This window comes from Coccinella septempunctata, chromosome 9 (assembly GCF_907165205.1).
Source record: "Coccinella septempunctata chromosome 9, icCocSept1.1, whole genome shotgun sequence".
NCBI classification, from domain to species: domain Eukaryota; kingdom Metazoa; phylum Arthropoda; class Insecta; order Coleoptera; family Coccinellidae; genus Coccinella; species Coccinella septempunctata.
Genome location: NC_058197.1, coordinates 13,924,810 through 13,945,965, shown reverse-complemented (window position 1 = coordinate 13,945,965; position 21,156 = coordinate 13,924,810). Strand labels below are relative to the sequence as shown.

Below are 21,156 nucleotides of genomic sequence, written 5' to 3'. Positions count from 1 at the left end.
TAGCAGTGTAAAACATATTGAATCCTCATGTTTTCCCAGCGCTCACTCGGTTGTCATAAGATAAAACTTGCTTACCGTGGACAAGAATATTAAAGAAGCCAACATTTGAATAATAATGTTCATAAGTTACTCACTTCACCCATTATTTCTTCCCTGAAATTCTGGAAGTAGTCGAATATTCTCACCTGAAAATAAAAAATGAAATTAAAATGCAGGATTCAACTGAAACACCAGTTAGAATGATCATCAAAAATCGAAATTTCCAAATTGATGCCTGTAACATGACGAACTTCATTGAATAATATAGATCAGTAAAAAATTTCTAGATCTGCCAGAAAGAGCGCTCGATTCAACATAATTTCTCCAAATTCCAAAGTAGGGTCTGAATTCTTAACCTGTCGAATCGAGTAAAGGGAGGGCTTGTCGCGGGCCTCAATCGAATTAATCAAAGAATAACGAATTCCCCCCTGCCCTCTACGTTTACCGACAAACTTTCGGCGAGAACCTTCCCCGATACTTTTTCATTAGTGTCCCATCGAAATTCAAATCGGGATCTGTCGCTGTTGACTTTGGCATCTGGTTATTTTCGTCCCGGAGTTCCGCCGTAGTTAATTTTCCAGAAAATCCTGCATACCTCGCAAAGTCAACAGGAGGAAACCTCGAAAAGGAGTATATCCACAAATTGAAAGTTGGGTTGTCCGTACCGTGATCGCCGAGGTGTTTATTCGACAGGAAGAGTATCTTTCAAGTCGCCCACGTCGAACTTCGGAGTTGGGAGCAGGAAGTGAGAGCTCCTATTGACCTTTAGTAGTGGCCGGGAGCGAATATCCAGAGAAAAACGGAAAAATTGATCTCGACATCGGGTACGATTGAAAAAGAAGTGTAGAACTTTCATCCAATCCAATCTACTCGCTTTCTGTCCGGCCGAGGCGTTCCGTTTTGTAGGTTTCATGTACCCGGTGAAATATATATGGGTATCGTAGAATTCGTGGAGCATTTGAGGAAATGAAATAGGAAATATCGTTTGCAGCAAGGTGACGGAGACAAAAAATACATTTTCTTTTTTTATTCATTGAAAACAGAACTGTTCATGAAAAGCTTCGCCTTTTTTTAACAGACAAAAACAACTTTTTGTAAAAAAGTTGGTAATTTTTCATGAAAAAGTTGATAAGTTTTTTCATGAAAAGTTTCCAACTTTTTTATAAAAAGTTATCAAGAGTTGATAAGGAATCGACTTTTTTTATAAAAAGTTTTCAATTTTTTATAGAAAGTTTTCAACCTTTTTTTATAAAAAGTTATCAACTTTTTTTATAAAAAGTTTTCAATTTTTAAAAAAAGTTTTCAACTTTTTTTTATAAAAAGTTATCAACTTTTTTTATAAAAATTTATCAACTCTTTTATAAAAAGTTACAAACTTTTTATGAAAAGTTTTTTAGAAGAAGTTGTTTTTGACCTTTAAAAAAAAGGCGAAGCTTCTCATGAAAAGTGCTGTTTTCAGTGAAAAATGTCACTTGTAACCAAAAATTTTATCTTTTTGTCAACGGCCGCAAGAGCCACAAATCTGACCTGCTCTCGGGATATGATAACAAAATAACAGTTTTGATTTAGTCTTTTCATAATTGTTCGAAGATTTATGAATTTTTTTGATAAAAAGAGTTGATTCCAATTGAAGAAAGTGCAGATTTTTTGAGGTCTCTGGAATATAGCACGATGCAGTGGATGTACACACTTAGATTGAATCGTTTAAATTTTTTTTCAAATTGAAAAACACTTTTCATCAAAGAACAAATAGTCGCTGCCATATCTTGCGGCCTAACCTAACCTAACGTAACATAGATTCAATCGTTTCATTTTTTTTTTCAAATTAAAAAACACTTTTCATCAAGGATTACAAAAGAGCAAATTTTAGCAGTCATATTGTTATATCTTGAGAGCAGTTGATTGTTATTTTCGTGGCTACTTAAAACGGGATTTTTTTCGATAAAAATGCCATTTTCAATTGGAGAAACGGTCGCCTTCAGTATTTTTTTTTAATCATCTCGTGTACGGACAAAAAACGACTCTAACTACAAGCGAGGTATGACAATAGCGTAGCCAATAAGAACCCGAGGACGAAAATCGTCAGCTATCCAGTTCCCGAAAGGACGGAATCTAGGAAGTATAAAATACGGCAAACATTGTGATTGCTTTTCACTAATGAACTCTCGGTATCGATTTTTCGAGGCTACGAGGTGGAAATTTACAACGTTGTGAATTCTCCTGGGTTCAAGATGTCCTTGTCGGTAGGCGGGATTGAATAGACCAGGACAAAAAAAAAACCTTTCGACCGATGATGTTTAAAGGTCTGGACGATCGCATTCTCTGGTTTATGCGAGTGGTTCGTATCGATTGAAATTTATCCTTTCGAAATGAAACGAATTTCTTCCGGTCTCTGGATATTTGTAAGTGGTTGAAGGTTTAGGGGGAAGAAACATTTGGAAATTCGACCTTCAACATCATCTTTTGTTGGATGCCATATGTGACAATATCAACTATATCAAATATGATGAAAAATACACAAATGAACAGGTAAAATCGATAGCAGAATCTATCACATCTCCGACAGTTTCTTTCTTGGTTTATTTCAACAATATTTCAATTGGAAATACTTTTACCAAGAAAAAGTGTTTTCAATGGAACACGGCACTGTGTTCTATTGTTACCTGTGCCTTTTTTAGATACTATCAGAATGCTATAATGGGCCAATATCTATGTCACTAGATGTAGGAATGTGAGATCTTTGATTTAATCACATAAGAAGTTCTATAACCCTTTTTGTAAGCTAAGCTACGTTGGACAAGCACAGTACCTGGTTAGTGAACGGTGTGATTAAAGAAAAAGCGTTAAAAGCTTCTTCCGTCAGTATTTTCTCATTTTCTCCTGTTCAAGTTTTTCTCCATCCTATGTAAAGAGACTTAGACGAAGGATGCATGAAAAGTGTAATTATTTTTTCTCAATTTGTTGCATAATTCATTCAACAATTCCCTAAACACGATAATTTTCGCATTATCACCTGGGTAGTCGATATCAGCTGCGAACAAAATTTGCTATGCTTATCAGTCGTATTGCAATTACATATTCAAGTTCAACGAACCAAGAGATAGATAGGAAAATATCTGCGTTCGAATACGAGCTTCGAGTATTATAAACTCATCATCATAAACTCATCACTCAAGGAAGGCTGATTATTGTAACTTGATCATTCATCGGATTTCCGCGAATGTAAATAAATTAATTGATATTGATGCTTTAGGTCGATGAATTTTCACGTAAACAATGCGAGAACGTGGGAATGCGAATCAGATAAAGAGAATTCCTTAATTATCGGTATATCACTGTTAATGGAAATTTTGAATCTATTGATCAGTTGAAGCTCATGATTTATTTCAATATAAATCTTTGTATCTGAACTGACTGGTTTTTCAACTCAAATCCTATACAGGGTGAGTCTTCGACTCATAGGAATATTTCAACAGTAGATTTTTGAGGTTAGAAGAAACACTTTTTTTCCGAAGAGGGGTCAGTAATGTCAAAGAGTGATCTCCGGTTATTGTTCTACCCTTATCCAAAAAATCAATCATGATTACAGCAGAGTTTTGGACACGAAACTTCTTAGGTCTTGGAGAACCAGAGTGTCGCCATTCCATCGATTGTTGCTTTGTTTCTGGATCGTAGAAATGTACCCAAGTCTCTTCCATAGCAACAATTCGCTTTAAGAAGTCTACATCGTATGCAAATCGAGCACAGATCGAACGCGATGCTTCTATCCTTGCACGCTTTTGGTCAACATTCAAACATTTGGGGATCCATTTTGCAGCAATTTTTCTCATGTCCAAATTGAAGTGAACTATATGATGATCGCGTTCGTATAAAATATTCAGTGCTTCAGATATCCGTTTTAGCCCAATTCGACGGTCTGATAAAATCATGTCATGAACTGCAGCGATATTTTCGGGGACTGACACAGAAACTGACCTTCCCGATCGGATATCATCTTCAATGGAAAATTTACCTCTTTTGAAACTTGCAGTCCAATTTTTCACGGTCGCATACGAAGGACATTGATCACAAGGGTATTAAGCATATCTTCGTAAATCTGCTTACCTCTTAACACTTTTAAATACAGGTACTTGATGGCTCGATAGTCCAATTGTTCGATTTTCACAATTTCGGTGGACATCTTCTTTCTTTCAATTTATTGCGTAACGTTGAACGCTATCTAATGAGTATTTGAACGTTTTGTAAAATAAAAGTATATTTTCTCGTATAATGCGCCGTTTTCGAGTAATTTGATGTTCAAAAATTAAAAAGGATCACTGAAATTCGAAAAATTGTGTACCTTTGCTGAATACAACACTGTTTGAAGGATCCACAGATTTCGCTAGTTATTCTGAAGGGAATTTTGTTTCTCTATGGGTGGCACAACTATATCTTTTTATCAGGGCCGAATCGGAAAAAATGATATAGAAAAAAAGTGTTTCTTTTGATCTCAAGAGTCCACTGTTAAAATATTTGTACAAGTTCAAGACTCAATCTTTCTATAAGCTGATACTGTGCAGATAATGTAGGAAGATGATTTCTACATGTTTCATTTTCATTTTGCTGACTGAACTGTAACAAAACAATTTTTGACTCTGCTTTTCCAGAGTTTCGAAACCTTTTTCTTCGGTTCATCCAAATTATTTTTCAATATTTGGAAAAATACCATTACATAGTGAAAATTAATGATCATTTTTTCTTCTTCTCAAAGTGCCTATCAGCTGTGGATGTATTAATACGAATAAAAGAACAAAATATAAAAAAATGAAAGAAAATAAAAATGAAAAAGTCTGTATCTTAGAAACTATCCTTTAGATCTAGATGACGCTCAAATTTTGCACGAACCTTCTAAACGTTCATGTCGTGCCTTATACCATTTTTTAACATGATTGGATGTCTGATTTCACGTTAGTGCTCTCTCTGCTAGTTTCAACTTGAACGAACAGACCTCCAAAATCTGTCGTCATATTACTTGATACATACATGGTTCGATATTGTCGCACACGAACCAGAACATCGGAGCAGTATCGACGTCAAATAGCGATTCGGAGCAGCCGAAAACGTGGGCGAAAAGACGAAAAACCGATTCGCGGTCATCCCCCATATAACATGACTACATAGAAAATATCGATTCGGCCCTATTCATGACCCAAATACTATATTCCATTAAACACGGCGCAAATGCCAAGCGTATAGGGCGAAATATATTCCACGGTAGAGCGCTAGACACGTACATTAAATTATCCAGATGTTGCTTTGTGCAAGATATTGCGAATTCTACAACAAGAGCATTATTGTAATCCGGTATCGATCCGTGCGACAGCCTAAACACTACGCAAATTCATCTAGAGATAGTGGTCGTTTGTAGATCCGTTGTCTGCGGGTTATTAGGTGTCCTTTTATAATCCCATTTGCGGAACCCTCTACTACTACGTACGCGCTGATTGATTACAAGAGAAATCTGGACCGGTAGGGTTCGAAGGATTATACTGGATCTATGCAGTATGATCGAGACAAGATTTTACGTTGCCGCCAATGGTGCAATCAAGTGTTGACGATCTTATGAAGCTTTGCAGTCCCGGATTTCATACAAATTGTAGGGCATATACAGTATCTTAATCTGACATGCTCGAGTATGTACACCTGACGATTTTTTTACATCTTTGACAACCTGCAGACGCTTTCCCCACCGCTGAAAGGGCATACATCTAGACCTTTTTCTTCTTTCTACCATCTAATCTTCAAAATCTACTAGGTCTCCACGACGTTCGAGTAAATCCCGAAGTAGCATCGTCGGCTCCACAACTATTACGAATACAGATGAAAGTCAGTTCGACCAAAGTGAAGTTGGCATTGATCACAGACATCGATCGACTCATAGAGCGAAGGGTTTCTGGCCTTGGTAGTCATGAAATTCATTATCTTCTGTCTTCTGGCCTACTAGTCATCTCGTAATGTTAAGAGAAAATATTCATTATTGAAGTGAAAAAACAGACCACGACCAACCGAAAAAAAAAATGGTGAAAACCCGGGCATCAATCAAGGGAATGAGGATTTAATTAACGGCGCCATTCTGAATCTTAACGAACTTCCAAAGAAATCCGAATTCGGCCTTCGCTGCAGATTCTCTCCCGGTTCTACGCTTCTTACAGCAGCGTTCACCCCCGGATCCTTTCCATCCACTTTTTCCGACCGAACGAGTAATAAAACGTGCCGGTTTTTCATCAGTTGTCTTTTGAACGGTTTCTTTCCAGTCACTTTATTGGCTTAATAAGTTGAGGTGCTACAGACTTCGCTTTGAATCGTTTGTACACGTGACGAGGGCAAGAAAATTCCCCGTGAAACTGAAAGCTTTTCGTGGAGTTTATTTCGGAACAAAAAGAAAAAGAATTTTTGTTTTGTAGTAGCAGTATTTCACTTTAGGTTTTCGTTAATTAATTTCTAATTCAGCATTATTTACACAAACAGTTTTGTCTATCAACGCTTCATGTCCTTTATAGAGAGGACAGGGACGTACTTCGGATCTCCCACTTCATAATATAAAGAATCCTCTCTCTATCTCCATTATTTTCGGGAGAGAAAAGAAATTACATCTGCTGGAGATCGAACAAGACTTATCGCTTCGTCAGGAAGACATCGAACCTCATTTATCTCAGAAAACCAGATAGCTAAGCGAACCAAAACTCACCTTTTCCCCCACGTCCGTATAGATCGGAATTTCAGCATTATTTACACAAAATTCTTTTGATATACACTTGAAAGTCTATCAACACTTGATGTCCACCAACTCCTCCTCAATGAAACTAACTTTCTAGAGAAGACAGGTACGTACTTAGGATCTCCCACTTCATAATGCAAAGAATCCTCTCTCTATCTCCATTATTTTCGGAGGAAAAAAGAAATTACATCTGATGGAGAGTGAGTACTACTTATCGCTTCGTCAGGAAGACAACGAACCTCATTCATCTGAAAAAACTGGACAGCTAATAGAACTGAAATTCACCTTTTCACTCAGGTCCGCATAGATCAGAATTTCAGCATTTTTTACACAAACATTTTTTGATATACACTTGAAAGTCTATCACTAATTGATATCCACCAACTCCTCCTCAATAAAACTAACTTGCTAGAGAAGACAGGGACGTACTTAGGATCCCCCACTTGATAATATGAAGAATTCTCTCTCTATCTACATTATTTTCGGAGGAAAAAAGAAATTACATCTGCTGGAGAGTAAGTATGACTTATCGTTTCCTCAGGAAGACATCGAACCTCATTCGTCTCAAAAAACTGGACAGCTAATAGAACTGAAACTCACCTTTTCACCCACATCCGTATATCAGAATTTCAGCATTTTTTACACAAACATTTTTTGATATACACTTGAAAGTCTATCACTAATTGATATCCACCAACTCCTCCTCAATAAAACTAACTTGCTAGAGAAGACAGGGACGTACTTAGGATCTCCCACTTGATAATATGAAGAATTCTTTCTCTATACCCATTATTTTCGGAGGAAAAAAGAAATTACATCTGCTGGAGAGTGAGTACGACTTATCGTTTCCCCAGGAAGACATCGAACCTCATTCGTCTCAGAATACTGGACAGCTAATAGAACTGAAACACACCTTTTCACCCACGTCCGCAAATATCAGGATTTCAGCATTTTTTTACACAAACTTTTTTGATATACACTTGAAAGTCTATCACTACTTGATGTCCACCAACTCCTCCTCAATAAAACTAACTTGCTAGAGAAGACAGGGACGTACTTAGGATCTCCCACTTGATAATATGAAGAATTCTCTCTCTATCTACATTATTTTCGGAGGAAAAAAGAAATTACATCTGCTGGAGAGTGAGTATGACTTATCGTTTCCTCAGGAAGACATCGAATCTCATCCGTCTCAGAAAACTGGAAAGCTAATAGAACTGAAACACACCTTTTCATCCACGTCCGCAAATATCAGAATTTCAGCATTTTTTACACAAACTTTTTTGATATGCACTTGAAAGTCTATCACTACTTGATGTCCACAAACTTCTCCTCAATTAAACTAACTTTCTAGAGAAGACAGGGACGTACTTAGGATCCCCCACTTGATAATATGAAGAATTCTCTCCCTATCTACATTATTTTCGGAGGAAAAAAGAAATTACATCTGCTGGAGAGTGAGTATGACTTATCGTTTCCTCAGGAAGACATCGAACCTCATTCGTCTCAAAAAACTGGACAGCTAATAGAACTGAAATTCACCTTTTCACTCAGGTCCGCATAGATCAGAATTTCAGCATTATTTACACAAACATTTCTTGATATACACTTGAAAGTCCATTAACACGTTATGTCTACCAATCCCCTCAAATTAAAACTAACTTGCTAGAGACGACAGGGACGTACTAAGGATCTCCCACTTCATAATATGAAGATTCCTCTCTCTATCTCCATTATTTTCGGAGGAGAAAAGGAATTGCATCTGCTGGGGAATGAACATGACTTTTAACTTCCTCAGGAAGACATCGAACCTCATCTGTCTCAGAAAACTGGACAGCTAAACGAACCAAAACTCACCTTTTCCCAAACGTCCGCATAGATCAGAATTTCAGCATTATTTACACAAACATTTTTTGATATACACTTGAAAGTCTATCAACACTTGATGTCCACCAACTCCTCCTCAATAAAACTAACTTGCTAGAGAAGACAGGGACGTACTTAGGATCTCCCACTTGATAATATGAAGAATTCTTTCTATATACCCATTATTTTCGGAGGAAAAAAGAAATTACATCTGCTGGAGAGTGAGTACGACTTATCGTTTCCCCAGGAAGACATCGAACCTCATTCGTCTCAGAATACTGGACAGCTAATAGAACTGAAACTCACCTTTTCACCCACATCCGTATATCAGAATTTCAGCATTTTTTACACAAACATTTTTTGATATACACTTGAAAGTCTATCACTAATTGATATCCACCAACTCCTCCTCAATAAAACTAACTTGCTAGAGAAGACAGGGACGTACTTAGGATCTCCCACTTGATAATATGAAGAATTCTTTCTCTATACCCATTATTTTCGGAGGAAAAAAGAAATTACATCTGCTGGAGAGTGAGTACGACTTATCGTTTCCCCAGGAAGACATCGAACCTCATTCGTCTCAGAATACTGGACAGCTTATAGAACTGAAACTCACCTTTTCACCCACATCCGTATATCAGAATTTCAGCATTTTTTACACAAACATTTTTTGATATACACTTGAAAGTCTATCACTAATTGATATCCACCAACTCCTCCTCAATAAAACTAACTTGCTAGAGAAGACAGGGACGTACTTAGGATCTCCCACTTGATAATATGAAGAATTCTCTCTCTATCTACATTATTTTCGGAGGAAAAAAGAAATTACATCTGCTGGAGAGTGAGTATGACTTATCGTTTCCTCAGGAAGACATCGAATCTCATCCGTCTCAGAAAACTGGAAAGCTAATAGAACTGAAACACACCTTTTCACCCACGTCCGCAAATATCAGGATTTCAGCATTTTTTTACACAAACTTTTTTGATATACACTTGAAAGTCTATCACTACTTGATGTCCACCAACTCCTCCTCAATAAAACTAACTTGCTAGAGAAGACAGGGACGTACTTAGGATCTCCCACTTGATAATATGAAGAATTCTCTCTCTATCTACATTATTTTCGGAGGAAAAAAGAAATTACATCTGCTGGAGAGTGAGTATGACTTATCGTTTCCTCAGGAAGACATCGAATCTCATCCGTCTCAGAAAACTGGAAAGCTAATAGAACTGAAACACACCTTTTCACCCACGTCCGCAAATATCAGGATTTCAGCATTTTTTTACACAAACTTTTTTGATATACACTTGAAAGTCTATCACTACTTGATGTCCACCAACTCCTCCTCAATAAAACTAACTTGCTAGAGAAGACAGGGACGTACTTAGGATCTCCCACTTGATAATATGAAGAATTCTCTCTCTATCTACATTATTTTCGGAGGAAAAGAGAAATTACATCTGCTGGAGAGTGAGTATGACTTATCGTTTCCTCAGGAAGACATCGAATCTCATCCGTCTCAGAAAACTGGAAAGCTAATAGAACTGAAACACACCTTTTCATCCACGTCCGCAAATATCAGAATTTCAGCATTTTTTACACAAACTTTTTTGATATGCACTTGAAAGTCTATCACTACTTGATGTCCACCAACTCCTCCTCAATAAAACTAACTTGCTAGAGAAGACAGGGACGTACTTAGGCTCTCCCACTTCATAATATGAAGAATCCTCTCTCTATCTCCATTATTTTCGGAGGAGAAAAGGAAATACATCTGCTGGGGAATGAACATGACTTTTAGCTTCCTCAGGAAGACATCGACCCTCATCTGTCTCAGAAAACTGGACAGCTAAACGAACCAAAACTCACCTTTTCCCAAACGTCCGCATAGATCAGAATTTCAGCATTATTTTCACAAAAATTTGTTGATATACACTTGAAAGTCTATCAACACTTTATGTCCACCAATTCACCCTCATTAAAACTAACTTGCTAGAGACGACAGAAACGTACTAAGGATCTCTCACTTCATAATATGAAGAATCCTCCCTATATCTCCGTCATTTTTGGGGGAGAAAAGGAATTACATCTGCTGGAGAGTGAGTGCGACTTATCGCTTCCTCAGGAAGACATCGAACTTTATCTGTCTCAGAAAACTGGACAGCTAAACGAACCAAAACTCGCCTTTTCCCCCACGTCCATATAGATCAGAATTTCAGTTCGTTTCCTACGGAATAAACATATACGCCGATTCGCATTCTGTATCGGGTGACTTAGCATCGATCCACCTCAAAAGATGTTATTATTAGGGTGGCATATCGGTGAAGAGGCAAAGCGCCAGGCTGCAGGATATCCTCTGACCGATTTATCTTGCAGAACGTCGTGGAAGACGAGGCCTCGCTTCGTCCATCCTATCGATCTGTCTGTACAAAACGTGAGGATCTTCAGAAAAAGGCGAAGAATTGCGTCGAATTTAATGTAGTTCGTTGGACGTCTAGTTGGGGGAGGTGGGGGGTTAAATCCGGTTCGGAAAATGTGTCTGAAAGGGAGGGAATGAGGAATTCAATCGGAGGTGAAGAGGGTTGCTTTTTGGCACTTCATGTTTCAGTTTTTCAGACAAGTAAAGGCACAAAACTAGGAACACTCAGGAGAAGTGTTCACAGATGTTTGGCCAGAGTATAACTTTTGTGTTCTGAGTAGATTTGATTGAGTTCTGTGAGTTTATAGTTCATGATATGAATTTTTAATAGTTCAATCACCCCTAAATTCTTAATATAGAATAGGGGTTGAGATTTATCTCAATTGAAAGATCACTTGAACCTCTACATGAATACTATGGTTTGCAAATTTTCATCGATTCCTTGCAGTAGTTACAGGAGGTGACAATTTGAATTGAAAACTTGCCAGGCCAATTATGTCTCGACAAGGATGTTTTCAATGAAGAAGCCGGAACAGATCAATTTTTAAAGGTAGGGGGACATATTTTGAGCAAAATTGTAAGACGAAATCTCCTCAAACCTAGGTGTAGGTGCTATCACCCATAAATTCTTCATAGGGAATAGAGGGTGAGCTATACTTCAATTGGAAGACGATAGTATTATGTAGACCACCGCCCACCCTGTACTTGTTGAGTGACTTCAAGATTCTTTCGATAGCTCAGTACGAGTACTAGGCAGTAGTAGTAGCTGAGGAATTATCTCAATTGAAAGCATCAAGCTCAAAAACCATAGAAACAAGGGTGGCCAAGGGGTTCAACCATTTCAGCAAGCCTCTTGTTTAATGTCTACGTGTCTGAATCACCTTGTAATGTAGTGGTGGCAGATCCGGCTGAAATGACGGTGAAATTATCCAGACCACTCTGATCACGCTACAGAGCGACTGTCTGAATTTGGAGAGGAGTAGTGCTTCCTAAATTCGACTAAGAACGATTCCTTACACTCTAGATGATCCCCCCAGAAGTGCGAGTAGTTGTCTTCACATATATAGAGTGTTCCATATTGAAAATACTGCAATACTCATTATTTCCCATTGCAACATCAATAAGAGACAGTCCTTGCTTCCTGCGACACCTTGAACCACAGCGTTATCCACCTGGACTCTGGTCGTTTCATTTCTCAGTTCCCGGAAACCACAAAGATAATTCAATTAGTTCCGTATCGTATTTGTCCGACCAGCATTCGGTCCGGGCCAACTTTCTGCCGTATTCCTGAAAACTCGGCCAACTTTTCGATGAGGTCCCGCATTATTGGCCAGTTAGTTGCCATTAACTGGATTATTTAGCTGCGGGTAGTTACAGTGCTCGGAAATTAGATTATCTTTGAGTTTCGACTGCGACTCCACCACGTCGGATACAAGTTAAATGGGACGGGGAAAATTGACGGAGAGGATTCGAAACTTCTGACCTTTGAACGTTCTTCAGCCAGCGGGAGGGAGAATATGGAAAGTCGGAAAAAGGGACTGCCATAATTGGTTCGGGGATTGGAAAGTGGAATGTCTTCGGGGAGTTCGTCTGTCGCGGTTTGCGAAGATGGGAAAAAGATACAATTTCTCGGTTCGGGTGGAATTCGAAGGCATGCCCTTGTTCATAAAGCGTTTTTGTCGATGGGGAATGTCTCTATAGAATCATTCCGCAGATATTCGCATGAAGGGTGGTTTAGATATTCGGATGAGGGGTGGTTAAGATATTTCTTCTTTGATAAAAAAGTGTACGAATATCTAGTTGCTCTCAAAAAAAGGGGGTCGATATATCTTGACGATGGAAGTCAATAATGCCGAGGGTTATGTTGGCTCTAAGGAATCTCCAAGCAAGTGTGACATGTGCCAACTGCATTCATACCAAAGCCTTAGGAAACTTGTAGGATCTAGTGCTTTTACTTCTGTACACAAACGAAGAGGTAAATACAGAGAGATGACTGAAACCACAGTTTCTCCGCATGGTTGATTTGAGGGAAGCATTTGACAGAGTGCTTCTAACAGATGCCATAGAGGTACCACGAAAAAAAGCTATCCTAGAAGATTATATACAGGTAATAGTACAAAGTAACAAGAAAAACAAGGTAACAGTCTAACACCGACCTTATTCAACCTAATTATGGCCGAAATCACACAAATCGTGAAAGAAATGGAAGGTGGATAGCCATAAAAACAACCGGCCTCAAAGAGGTGATTACAGAAACCTGAACGCAAGCCAGCAAATCCCCATGAACTGCGTGATATCTAAGAGACATAGTCTGAAGAAACTATCCAAGAGACCTCCCGGCAAACCACCAAAAAGATGGCATAAAAGCTTCACAGCTAAGACTGAACCTCCCAAGCAGATTACGTCCTAAGAAGAAGAGAAAGAAGAATAAGGCCCACAAGAAAAAAATTCAAACAAAGGAAGAAAAAGAAAGATGAAGACTCTTCATCAGGGCTGGGTCAGACCAAAAAGTTCCCTTGGAACCTAAATTTTGCGATATGTAGAAAGTATTGGTTACATATCCCATCTGGCATTCTCACAAGAAATTGACACCTCTCGAAGCACCCAATAAGAATAGGTTCAGCAGGACCGACTAGTGCAGACTCACAGATAGTGATGGTCATTAGAACTCATAAAATGAAGGGCTGGCTGTAAAGCTTTGATGACGTTAAGGTCTTGGTGTCTTGGTTATTTTCAATCTCAGATTGTAACCCCTCAAAACAATCTACAATCTCCCATATCATGTTTCGTTAATTCATTTTTCTATTTCTAGGTTCCTGTTGTTGTTGGCCTTTTGAACATCCTGAGTATCCGAGTAGTCGGGTAAGTGTGGACACCATCTTAAATTATAGTGAAAAATGTATTCCTGATCGGTACCCAATCTGACCAATGACAAAAGCTGGGTTATTATTATTTGAACCAGGGTCGTTGTGGCTCGGTTAGCCTTCAGGAAACTGCGACCATGTAGATCTTTCGTTGTCTACCCTACTCATTCATAGGAACCCAAGGAGGTGGTCAAAGGTGTTGATAAAACCGACAACATCTTTAAGGGCATTGGCCGTTACCTCCCCGTTACTTTCCCGTATGAATGGCCAGCCAGCTCTGGACACTTGCATACCACGTGTTCAGCTGTTTCTGCTTCTGATCCACAGAGCCTTCAAATCTCATCTGCTGACTTCCCCATGCGGTACAAATCCTGTCAGCAGCACCCCGAAGCTTAGCTCGTGATAGCTTCAGCAGCTTTCTGGTGTAGGTTGGTGAAATCATCACGAATTTCTTTGATTGAGTAAATGCAGCAGTGTTTCTCCAGAGGGTTATTCTGTTGTTCAACTCCCATTGTTGGGCCCCTGCCTCATAATGGTATTTTCCATGCTCACAGAAAGGCTCAGGTCCAACAGGTGTTAACCTTAATGCTCTTTTTGCAATATCATCGGCTTTTTCATTTCCTTCAACACCACAATGCCTTGGTTCTCCTTGGACATTAACTTTATTGACTCTGACCCGTTGCTTTATGGTATTACGGCACTCCCATGTCAGCAGAGAACCCTGGCAGTGTGATTCTAGGGACCTCAGCATAGCCTGGCTGTCCATGGTGATATAGATATCATTTCAAGACACTCCTGAGCGCATACAGAAGCTCTGTTACTTCACATTAAATTTGAATAAACCGATCGAACCAAATCAAATTATGAAATATTGAAAATTGATTCAGTAGCTTCTAAATCCTTCCCACAGTCCCGCCACCTCCGGTGTTGACCAAGACAAAACGCGGTCATTTCCTCGGAGACAGTTCATGAAATCTCCGCCATTTCGTTCGCAGATTGACGCCCGACAAACCGACGGGCATTTGTATATTTCGCAATCTGGAACGCCGCATAACAGACACGCAATCCCGTTGAAATGAGAGGGATTTCATTTCCGTCAACCTGTTTATCTCCGTTGTCGTCCCTTCATGAATTGATTCCGGGATAATTCAGGCGTGAAAAACGCCAGATATAAAGTTTCCCTTCTCCAGATACGAACGGAGATTTCTTTTTCCCTTTTGGTCTTGTTCCGGAGAATGGGATTCGAATGTTGTCCTCGCATCATCTGTCGCTGATCTTTGTTGGGAATATGCTTTGGTATTTTCATGAGATTCGTGAATTCACGCTCCAGTCATACTGGCATTTTTCACATTCGTCCAATAGTTGGGATATATACTGCTGGTCTGAAGTTAAGGTTATCGAATTGATTTTCTTTCGAAATATGTACGATTGACGAGCTTCGAGGGATCATTGCTCAGACTGTGGTGGGGGAAGGTAGCTACGGAAGGGCTCTTTGTGTTACTTAGTAGTTTTTAGTCGGTACCACCCTCAGTGGATTCGCCATACAGAGCTATTTTGGGGAGTCTTGTGTCTTCCATCCTCAGAATGTGGCCGCTCCATCTGAGTCGGGCCCTCATTACTTGAGTCTCAATTATTGTACAACTCGCGCGTTGCAAGACTTCTGCATTCGAAACTTTGTGGAACCATCTGATGTGCATTATCTGTCTTAAATGACGTTGTTGCGTTTGTTCAAGCTGTTTGATATGTCGCCTGTAGGGCATCCAGCTTTCGCTTTCGTGAAGAAGCGTTGGGAAGACCACTGCTTTGTAAACAGCTGTCTTGGTCTTCAGATTGAGGTCGTGATTTTGAAATACTCTGTCCTTTAGCTTCCAGTATTCCCGTGATGCCGAATTGATACGGTTGTGTATTTCCGTGTCTAGGTTAGCTCTAGTAGTTATGAAGCTCCCCAAGTATTTGAACTGCTCGACCTAGAGTTTCATTCGCCAGGCTTTCTGACGGACTTATTAAGATTTTGGTTTTGTCGATATTGAGTCTAAGGCCTAAACCTTCGTATATATGTTTATAGGTGTCCAGCATTATCTGTAGATCCTCTGAGCTGCTAGCGATAAGTGCGCAGTCTGAATATTGAAGTTCCGTTATAAACTTTGTACGGGTTTTTGCTCTGAGGCGCTCCAGGTTAAATAGGCCTCCGTCAAATCTGAATTTTATTCCAACACCTTTTACAGGCATACTGATGTTAGCAATTATCGAGACAGCTATGGCGAAAATATTGAACAGTTTCCCTGCTTTATTCCAGAATGAAGCAGAGGACCATTTTGTTGAAAGCCAATGGTGGCATCGAAGTAATAAATAAATCGATGCGACATCTGGCTTTCAACAACCTAAGCTTTCTCATACATGGCTACTCAGTGGTAGATATCTGAGTATATTTCTTCTCTCCCATCGCAGTGTTCTGTAACTGCTCCAGTCTGGAGTCTGATGCTGACTGGGGAAGGTCGAAATACATCCGGTTTAAGCGAAACGCATATACGGATTGATGAAGACAGAAAACTGCCCATTAAGTGTGAGCGCCCACCAAAGTAGCGTAGCACAGACATAGTACATACATGACAAAGGCGATTCATAATTTTCAGATATCACGCATCTGAGTGGAGTTTCAATTATTATTTTGCATCGCGTTTGTCATGCATGTGCCATGTTAGTGTTACGCTACTTTGGTGGACGCTCTCCCTAAGGGTTAGAGTGATTTACGCCCGAAAACGTTGTCTTATTCCTGTGCACAGACACCTGGGATCAACCTGAAATTCGTTTCTTATCGTCTTCCGACTCACCTTATGCTCTGCCTCCCGTTACACCCGACTGCCGCGATGTCGAACTTGTAATTCTTCCTCTTCTCGCAGTTCAGCGAGCGTCTCGCCTTCAGCTCCGCGTATCCGTCATCCTTGGAGATGATCTCGAAGGGAGCCTCTCCGTGGTGCTTGTTCACTATGCGAAAACTGCACACGGGCGAGCCGACTGCCCTTATCGCGGGCGTCACTTCCACGATCGTCTCGTTCTCCCTGACAAGGCCGTGGTAGCCGTTGTCCAAGTTGTCTATGTCGAGATTCGGAACTGGAAAAAAAAAACAGAGTGTTAGTAGGGCATGTGGTGTGGGAATTTGGATGATGAACATGGTAACACACAGCTGTTATTTTATAAACAAGCCATTGTACTTTTCATTTCTAGTAGGCGCTGTTGCCAAATCGTAAACTTGGAACGAAGCGATTTAAATGATTTTGAATGGTTTCCGCGGTGCATCTGAAAAATTCATGAATGAAACTCATAATTAATCAGTTTAAATTTGTATATAATGCTGTGATAACCCAAATTGAGGAGAATTCCCCATTGCTAACCAACGCAGAAAATACTTTGGTGTCAGTTTCTTGGCAAAAGTAAGAAAACAAAGCTAATCTTCCGCCTCTTAGAATAACTCCTCTCCTTCAGAGGATGGAGATGGAGGATGAGTTATAGCTCAATTGTGAAGAACAATAAGCCGCATCGGTTATATCGGCAGAGACGTATTATCCCGACTAATCACGTTATCAATCCTCGGAATCTCCGAATCCATAGACGGACAGAAGTTTTCCGATACAAGACCAAGACGCTGCTATACAGTTGGCTCCGGTTGGCTCCTTCGTTCCTCATCATCCACAACGTCTGGTGATCCAGCTTTCGGACGGTCCGCGAACAATGTAACTGATTTAAATTCGGAAATTACAAACTCGGAGAAGTCCGCGTCGGAAGTTTTCAACTCGTTGGTGTTTCCATTTCGTGCGGAAGTTTCCGCCCGTGGAAAATGGTCCATCTTAATTTGAATCGGTTGTTTTCCTTTATTTCGGGAACAGATGACGCTGACGCGAGGCGTCGGTGTATTAAGGATTCCCGCGGTTTATTAGGAAACTTTCGGTTGTCCCTGCATTGTCTTCGACGGCCTTCAGAGGCTGGCTCGGATGTTGATTACAGGATGTGAGTTTGGCGTCTGTAGGAGGATCAGGAATCCATTCATGTGGATGGTCGTTCGTCCACTGAAATTTCCCTCGGTATCATTGCCACTGGCATGACACATGCCTTTTTTTTAAGAAATTAGGAAGAAACTTATACAGGATGAGTCTTTGACTCGTACGGATATTTTAACAGTAGATTCTTGGGGTCAAAAGAAACACTTTTTTCCTTTACCATTTTTTTCGAATCGGCTCGGTTTAAAAGATACAGGCTGTTAAAAAACCATGAAAAATTGTTATTTTTAGTTCTAGTATCTCACAAACGGTTTTATCAAGATATCAACCACGTCCTCCAGTTTTCTTATTATGACCATTACGTACCATTAAAATACAAAAAATTCAAAGATCTCAACTCTCGAAAGTAAGTTTGACGTTATATAATGATTATTTGAACGTTTCGTAAAATGAAAGTATTCTTCATATTTTTTCGTATACCGGTAGATTCGGGTGACTTGGGACAGTCCTGTAACTTGGGACAATTACCCCTCTTTGCTGATTTCTTTTTTTCTCACCATTTATGAGTGAAGGGACAAACTTATAAGATCGTGTAGCGTCTTTTCGGTTAGTTTAACAATTAATTCCTGTTGAGTTTGCCGTGACCAGAGCGTTTGAATTGACAGGAAAAATTAATGAATTTAGGAGAGTAAAAGCGCGTTTTTTATGGCTCTTATAGTTTCTAGTGTCCTGTACATGTGTTTCACATTGTGCATGTGTATTTTTTCTCTGGATACGTGGGATATTAGATATGTCATGAAACAAGGTTGTTTACAAATCAAACGGCAACACGGATCTCATTCATTTATTTTGTTGTTTTATAAGGTGACTTGGGACAATGCCGAATAGATACAAGCGGCGCATTGGCAGCAGGAAATATGACTATTTATCGCAGGATATCATTATTTACGTTATTTCCACACAGAAATCACCAAAGAATGAAAGACATCAAAGTTCCCTTGTTTTGTTTAGTTTTTTTACATTTGAGTTGCAATATATTCACTTTCGCTGTAATAGGGGTTTATCATTTGATTTTCTTACCGAATTGCAACCATATAATCACAAATTGTAATTTTTCGAAACTGTACACCGTCCCAAGTCACCTATTTCATTTGAGAGTTGAGAAACCATAGATTTCAACTTGTGTTTCAGGCCTCCCAACTCGGCGGGTGTCTTGGGACAAGTATACTTTATTTTTTTTAAATGTATATCCAAATTCTGAAGCATAATCAATAGTATGAGTCATTCAGCATATTTGAAACTCTTTCTCGTGAAAATAGGTCACCGTTTTTGACATATGACAAGTTGAATTTCAAAATCGTCCCAAGTCACCCGAATCTACGGTAATGAGCCGTTTTCGATGTTCAAAAATTGAAAAGTATCCGTAAAATTTCAAAAATTGGGTACTGCGGCTGAATACAACTCTGTTCAAAACATCCATAGATGTGTAGGGTCACAGATTTAGCTAGTTATTCTGAAGGAAATTTTGTTTTTCCAGGGGCGGTACAGCTCATTATGAAAACTCAAAATGGCTTTATTTTTTCATCAGGGCCGAATCGGAAAAAATGTTATAGGAAAAAAGTGTTAAATTATTTGTACGAGTTAAAGACTGAGCCTCTATAGAATGTAGATTATTTTAAGAGAGCACAAAGCCGTGTAACTTCAAAGAAACTTCTACAGCTCGCCCTTTAATTCCAGAGTTGTAATGAGCTCCAGTATCTAATCCTCTAATGATATTACATGCTCATTTTTTGACAAGTATATCGGAACCTTGACAGTCACTACGTCTTATAGCTGGGTTCATTTCAACCTTTCATCTTTCAATTGTGATTTTCAAGGAACAAACATTCCGTTGTCTCTTCTAATCATCATTTTCTGGAAGAAAAGAACCACTCCATTCGATAACTTCATTTCACGAGGAAAAAGATGCCCGATAAAAAGAGTCAACCGCGTTTCTCCGTTGAAACCCCATTAAATCGTTCCAGAACCGGCACAAAGAACCCCCGACAAGGCTCCCCATGCAACACCCTCGTGTATAATGTATTCAAATTTGAATAAAGTTCTTAGTTTCGGTACTAAAAGATACACGGCGGAAAATCCCTGGCCGCTACGAGAGATGCGGTTTCTGGGAGAACATTTTCTCCAGAAAAATTAATTAATGATGAGGACGAAGCGAGAACCCTCTTCTTTTGAAGGGGCGGCTGAATGGGGTCATTAGACGGTTTACCGAACAGGTGGGATGTTGTTTGTAAATAGGACGGGAAGCGTTTTTTGGGGAATTGCTTTTTCCCGAGACTGAACGGGAAAAATTGGATAGGAACCTTCTGAAATGTACAGAGCATTCCGAATTGCTTGATTTTGGCACTTTCTGGTACTTCTAGACTAGATAAGGACAAAATATAGAGGTTGAGTCTTTGACTCGTATTAGTTATTTAATCAACAAGGTTATTAATGAAAGCGATTAATGTTCCAGATCATTAATCGCTCAATTAATAAACGAGTTGATTACAAGATTTTTCAGTAGACCACATTTTGAATTGAGTGCGAATTCATGATTGCAAAAATTTCCTATCGATGCCTAGTCAAATTTGACACCTTATAAATTTTCTATGTTCACATCGGAATGTTGATATTTATGCGGCCGATCGAACAATTCGAGAAGTCCATAGAGGGCATATTCGAGTTGTGACATTTTGAGTAAATCACATTAATATCGTTCCCTTGAATGTTTGTTAAAGAATGTGTGGAGCTGGTGGAAGTTGGAATTGTAGTAAATAGACATATTGATTACACTCTAACCATCATAATTTTTCTGCAACCTCCACAATTCATCACTTTTCAATTCACCCACTAGGTACCACGAAAATCAATGCGACATACAAATAAAATAATCATTTGAAAAGCTGCTGAATACTTTTATGTTCGATTACCCATGAAAATAATGCATTAATAGGAAATTAACCAATAAAAGGGTTCATTAACAGCTAATTTAGTGTACGTTCAATAGTGCTATTATTAAGAGGTCGGCGGAAAATGTTATTTTCAGTTCTATATCACAAACGGTTTTATCCAATGAAATGAATTTCGGCATATAGTTCTTCGCGATGAATCTTTTCAAACACAAGATATCACCCACGTATTCCAGTTTTCTTATTATGACCATTACGTAC

General features: G+C 39.2%; 2 protein-coding genes across 2 annotated transcripts in view; one reads left to right on the top strand and one right to left on the bottom strand.

Moving 5' to 3' along the window:
• The window catches only part of LOC123320929, a 191,412-nt gene that overhangs the window by 67,295 nt on the left and 102,961 nt on the right, over positions 1-21,156 (top strand). The window contains exon 5 of the transcript XR_006538824.1: positions 13,901-13,950. The gene's annotated coding sequence lies outside the window, so the exon portion shown is untranslated. The remainder of the gene's footprint in view (positions 1-13,900; positions 13,951-21,156) is intronic.
• Positions 1-21,156, bottom strand: part of LOC123320927 (calsyntenin-1) — a 125,412-nt gene that overhangs the window by 67,046 nt on the left and 37,210 nt on the right. Inside the window, exon 2 of the mRNA XM_044908421.1 lies at positions 16,784-17,063. Coding sequence (XP_044764356.1) covers positions 16,784-17,063 — 280 coding nt within the window. The remainder of the gene's footprint in view (positions 1-16,783; positions 17,064-21,156) is intronic.